The 5,838-nt window shown below is 41.9% G+C and overlaps 1 protein-coding gene across 1 annotated transcript; it reads right to left on the bottom strand.

Moving 5' to 3' along the window:
* Positions 1 to 2,363: 2,363 nt before the first annotated feature.
* BCL2A1 (BCL2 related protein A1) lies at positions 2,364 to 5,155 on the bottom strand. The gene is made up of 2 exons (XM_036389803.1): positions 4,719 to 5,155; positions 2,364 to 3,261 (listed from the first exon to the last, which is right to left on the bottom strand). The coding sequence occupies exons 1-2, from the start codon at positions 5,136 to 5,138 to the stop codon at positions 3,157 to 3,159; spliced, it is 525 nt and encodes a 174-aa protein (XP_036245696.1). The 5' UTR covers positions 5,139 to 5,155; the 3' UTR covers positions 2,364 to 3,156.
* Between the last annotated feature and the right edge of the window lie 683 nt (positions 5,156 to 5,838).

Below are 5,838 nucleotides of genomic sequence, written 5' to 3'. Positions count from 1 at the left end.
GCGCCAGTGCGCCGGGCGGGCCCACGGCGGGGCCGGGCAGGGCCGCGGGGGCGGCCCGGGCCCGCCCGCTCCGAGCCGGGCGGCACCGGCCCCACAGTGCGGGAGGACTCCCGCCAACACCAGCGTGGTGGGGGTGTTTAGTTTTGGGGTTTTTTTGTTTGTTTTTTTTTCTCCCCTGGCGCGGATCGCAGTGAATTTCCCCTTCTCTAATTTCGCTGCGGGAAGGGAAAGTACATTTCGGTGGGATGCTCTAGCCCGGGCTGCCAAGCAGTTTCGGATCCCTGCGGCAGCCGGCGGTGGCCGCGCGCTCTGGGCGATGCTGTGACGGATGGCCCCGTGGTGGTCACCGGTGTCCAGCCCAGGAGCTGTGCCCACAGGGAAGATGTGCCGGCCTAAGGCCGGCCGCTGGGTCCAGCACACCTTGAACTGCCCGGGCAGGTGGTGGAGTCACCATCCCTGGAAGTGCTCAAGAAATGACTGGATGTGGCACTTAGGGCTGTGGTCCAGTTGACAAGGTGGTGAGCAGTCAAAGATTAGACTCAATGATGTGAGAGGTTTTGTCCAGTCTAACTGATTCTATGATTTTAAGCACAGAAAGAGACATTTCTATAGGAGAACAGCTGTTTTCATAAATCTCCTCTGTGTGGCTCTTGAGGACATCTCAGTTTAGCTGCTGTGTGCAGGGATGAAGTCATCAGCTGTCCCACTGGGCAGCTCTTCGGCCTCACCTTGTGCTCTGGAAGCAGCACGCTGTTCTCCCCTGGCAGATCCAAGGATCCCTTAAACAGCGGTGCCCAGGACCTGGGCACTGCTCAGTGTCACGGGTGGATAACTTCATGACAGTTACATGGACACTATTTTATAAAACTTAGCTAATAGCCCTGCTGTTTTCAGACACTTTACTATGCTTAGAAGTGGGGTGGTACATCTCATGACTGCTTTTCTTGCTCTGCACTGAAAAAAGGAGGTTTTCTCCCAGTGAAATTAACCTGGAGCCCACTGGACCGTTAATGATCCATCCAGGCTTCTTTGGTTTAAACCCTGCCCTTACCATGAAGACAAGTTCTAAAATTACTCTATCACCTACATTTTGAAAAGACACAGTTACCCTTTATATTTAACTAAAAAATTGTACTTCTGAGTATGAAATAGGTTACTAGATCAGTGCAAAAGGAAGTGGATGTGGTATTAATAGGTTGGTGTTAGCCACTATTGTATGTGGCTTGCAGTAATGCTCAAAAAGGAACTGAGTAAGAATTACTGTTCTTAGCATGAAGACTTAGACTGCCTATAAAGACGTGTCATAACATGTTCCAAAATGTCATTTCTGACATAGGTGTTCTGGAGGTGTGCTGCCATAGGTGTTCTGGAGGTGGGCATTTTCCTTTTGCTGCCCCTTGCCCTTTGAACGCTGCCATCTTTTCTTCAGCAGCAACAAAGTTTACCTTACAAATCCTGCCTTCCTGCTAAATAATATTTCTTGTTTTCACTGGGGAAGGAGAGAGAAAAATACATGTTCTAATGAACATTAACATTCTATTCATGTTCTATGGTTAAACCCACCAAGTTAGACCATGGAATCACAGAACAACCCAGGCTGGAAGGGACATTGAAAGCTTGTGTGGTCCAACCTTTCCTGGAAAAGGTAGCCTAGATGAAACTATCCAGTGTCCTGTTCAGTTGTACCCTGAAAACTGCCAGGGAGAGGGGCTCTACCACATCCCTGGGCAGGTTCTTCCAGAAAACAATTGTTCTTACTGCAAAAAAGAGTCTTATGTTGAGATGAAAGAGGCTGATTTGTTCTTTCAGTGTCACAAAGCTGGATTTTCTAGAGGATCTGTCTCAGAACACTGGTGGTGTGTGCCACAGGCAGCTGCTGGCTCAGTTTGGTTCACCTCCCAACACATCTAAAAAAAGAAGAAGGGTGTTTAGACCCAGCCTTAGTTCCCTAATGGAAAATCACTACAGCTGAAGAAAACCCTTCTAGAATGAATTCTTCAACAACTACTGTTTAGCCTTGGAAAGCAAATGGAATTTGAGTAAAAACATGAATTGTCCCGGACTGTAAAAGTCTGGAAGTTCTGTGAATTTGCTGAGCTTTATGATGTATCCCAAAACACTGATTACTGTCATCAGAGCTGATCCAGTTCATTTATTTTGCCACAAGATATCTGTTTCTTATGCAAGCTACCAGATAGTACCTAAAAAGTACTACAGAAAATGAAAGTCTTGACATCCATGGACCTCAGGTCAAATCCATAAACTACTTGGATTTTCCAGCAGCATTTTGATAACTCTTCTAAGATTATCTTAGACAGATCTTTTGCCATGCTCCAATTTTTCTGGAAAAAATGAGACCAATCTCAAGGCTTTAAAATACATATTTTAATGTATTTTCTTAAAATATTAGTGTATTTACACAAATTTCTCATTTAAGAAATATTTTTACTTGCCTATTTTTAAATTCTAGTTTAAAAAACGTTCAGCCAGATGACTACATCACACAAATATGAAAGAACATTCATTGTAGATGTGAGCTATTAAAAAAATACAGCACAGAAACACATACCATTGCTATAACAGTAAGTGAGTGCACATTTTTAAGTTGCTAGCTTCCACAAACAGTTCTTCCCACAGAAATTGCTTAGCCTGTGTCAGTAACTTCTACCCAGTTCTATATTGGAGTTCCCATTTCTTTTTTCTTCACAAAAATCCCCCCTCTCCCCCTTTTACTTATACAGAGGTTGCAATAAAATGCATTACAGTAGTATTTCATTTACAAAACAAATGACATAAAAACTTGTTTCTTAACCCATTGGATTGTATTTCACTAAAACAATGTCCTTTCATGGAGATGCAAGAGAGATTCCAAGAGCTGTCTGGATGTGGAAAATGATCTCAAAGCAATCCTGCCTGGAAAGGTGGACTTGAATTGCTGCAAGATGTTGTGCAGATTCCCCTTTGGAAGGATCTCATCTTCAGATTTGGTAATTAGGATAGCATGTTAAACATTGTATTTAGTCAAAATAAATACAAATAAATTAAAAACAAATTATGGAAGGAAATTATTCTCTTGTTGATATTGCTTGGAGGAAGGCTGAGAAGTGAAGTTTGTGGCAATATCTAGATTACACAGGAATGGCAGATCCTTTTACTTCAGTAGTACTCTCTGAACAAGGAAACAATAGCTATGAACAGGGCTGTAATTTTGGAGAAGGACAGTAGTGATCTTCTTTCAAACTTTGTTAGGAAGCCATTTTCCTGTGGAAAAAAACCACACACAGTTAGGGACAGCTTAAAAACAGCATGTAGGTAAATCACACCACTCCCTGTGTCAGATTAACAGTGCTGCAGCACTGTGCAGTGAGGGACAGCTTTCAGAGCTCTACCTCCAAAAGATGAATAGATCTTTAAAAATAGTAACTTAAAATAGCTGCACTTTGCTGAATGTTTGTTTCATCTCCAAGTCAAGGCTATGCCCTCCTTGTGTAAATAGAAAACAAACATGAACTCTATCAGCTAAGCCCACATCTTCCAGGAAGGTACAAATACTGTGTTTCTGATGTAGTAATACACCCAGAAATATCTTCCTTTAAGCTTCCTTATTCTCCTATGATGTGCCACCTATTATGACAGAATGTTGCCAGGAGTTGATACTTCTCTGAAATAAAATTGACTCTATTTGAAAGAGATGGAAAGATAAGCCTTTATAATAAATCCAATGCATCAGGGGGCCAAGAGTCACTATCACCTTTTTTTTTTGATGCTATAGATAGAGAAGGATTAAAACAAGCAGAAAGAAAAAAAAAAAAAAAAAAGGAAAAGCAAGACACTAGAAAATAAATCAGGGGGAAAAAAAGTAGTAGGAAATATGAGAGAAGTGAGATGAGAGGGGGTGGAAGGAAAAAGTAGCACTTACATATAAGTAAAGGAAAAAAGTACCAAGGAAATTACTGACACTGGTGTCATTGATTCTCAGATTCCCCCTACTGCAAAAAAAAAGTATGGGTGTGAAGAAATTTTGCAGAGCAAAAGGATATTTCCCTTTCCTTCACTGGCAGAATGGGAATTTCAGCAGCTTGGCAAAACTTAGTAACAAGTATTTTTCTCAGCATTGACCATTCATAGATGGAAGTTCTAGGATTATCTCAGTCCAAACAGAAAAGATTTAATGCCAGTTGTACTTACCAGTACATTTGTTGTAAGTAAAACTGATTTGGGGGATTAAATAATGGCTTTGTTGAAATCCACAGCACAAGTGCTGACTTCATTTGTGAGGATCACACCTGTGTATTCTTTCCTTACCTTGAACTTAAGTATTTTTGGACCAGCTTCTCTACGAAAGCAAAATTGCTGTGCTGACCTTAGGATACCACTTAATTTTAGATTTAATAATGGAAATTTCAGGGTATGTGTGGTTTAACCTGCTTTGAGTGGGAGGCTGGACCAAATGATTTTCTAAGGTCATTCTCAACCTGAATTATAGCATGGTCCTGTCATTCAAAACTGGCAAGTGCCTTTTAAAAATAAAGTTGTCTTTTATGACTGCTCTGTTTAAAGCAGAAGCAAAGCTCTCACTGTAAGTCTCAATGAGACATTCCAGACACCAAATATTAAATCAATAAATGAAACCCTGAATAAAATGGCTTTGACAGTGTCTATAGCAATAATTAATGAAATCTCCTAATGCAGACTTTGGTGGAAAATGAGAAACTCACCCAGCCACCATTTGCATCAATCCATTCAGCTTTGTTGTTTATGATGTACTCTGTGATGAAATAAGAGATCTGCTCCTTCTCCTCTGCAGTCAGCTGAACCCCATGCTCTTGAAGCTTCTTGGTGAGAAGACCTCCAAATGTAAATATGGTCATAATTCTTCCCCAGTTAGTATTTCCATCAGCAAACTTTTCATCCATGACTCCATTGAAAATTCTCTTGGCAACAGCTACAGAGGTGATGTCAATCCTGTCCAGGAGTGGCCTGAGAGCCTCCTCGGTTTGGTCTTGCAGAGAGGATGCTATGGTCCTCAAGACATGAGCAACCCTGGTCTGGGCTGGTCCAAGGTGTGATTCCTGGAGCACATACTGCAGGTAGTCCTGAGCTAAGTAATAAACGTAGTAGAACTCAGCAGTTTCCATTCAATCCAGAATGCAGAGAGCAGCTCACTGCTCGCAGTCAGGCTCGGCAGTGAGCAGCCACGGGACATGCACACGCTTTTCTTTCGTCTGGTTCGATGGAATCTTTCTGGTTTTACCACAGAATTTCCTGTAAAAGGTAGTGACTTAATGGCTGCGTTGGGGAATATGTCATAGAGGAAATGAAAGAAAAAGTATCTCCTTTTATGTCTTGAGTGATTTATTTCTCCAAATGCTGTGATTCCGCAACTAAAATCGACCAGATTTTACCACATTCTCAGTAGCATAACTTGGCATTTTCTAGGGACTTTTGCTACATACCACTAGCAAAGGTTTGGCATTTGGCTTGCAAAATTCCAAGAATGGTGTGTGCTAGCAAAGGTTTGGCATTTGGCTTGAAAAAACATGCCCAGAAGTGCATGCTGCTGGAGATGCAGACACTCAGCACCCCCAGTCCAACCTCCTCCTTAACTGCCAGGGTTAAGGCTGCAATCTGTATTGCAGATTTATGAGTTCTTTCTGGTCACAATATTGTGAAGAAACTGGTAGGCATTCCCAACTGGATGGAAGAATGGATAAATTTTCTTCAGCACTCAGGGAGTTTTACAGAAGTGCAAAAAGTGGGAGCACAGCAGTGGTACAATTGTGTGTGTACAAGGGGAAAATGGCACAAGGGGAAAGTCAGCTTTATAACATTATCCCT

Source organism: Molothrus ater, chromosome 13, assembly GCF_012460135.2.
Source record: "Molothrus ater isolate BHLD 08-10-18 breed brown headed cowbird chromosome 13, BPBGC_Mater_1.1, whole genome shotgun sequence".
NCBI classification, from domain to species: Eukaryota; Metazoa; Chordata; class Aves; order Passeriformes; family Icteridae; genus Molothrus; species Molothrus ater.
Note: the sequence above shows the minus strand (reverse complement) of the source record. Positions and strands in the feature narration are given on the sequence as shown.

Excerpts from the sequence above, each read along its gene's own strand:
- BCL2A1 (XM_036389803.1), bottom strand. The coding sequence starts at position 5,138 with ATGGAAACTGCTGAGTTCTACTACGTTTATTACTTAGCTCAGGACTAC. Across the intron at positions 3,262-4,718 it reads TTGATGCAAATGGTGGCTGG|GAAAATGGCTTCCTAACAAA; the intron begins GTGAGTTTCTCA and ends TTTTTTCCACAG.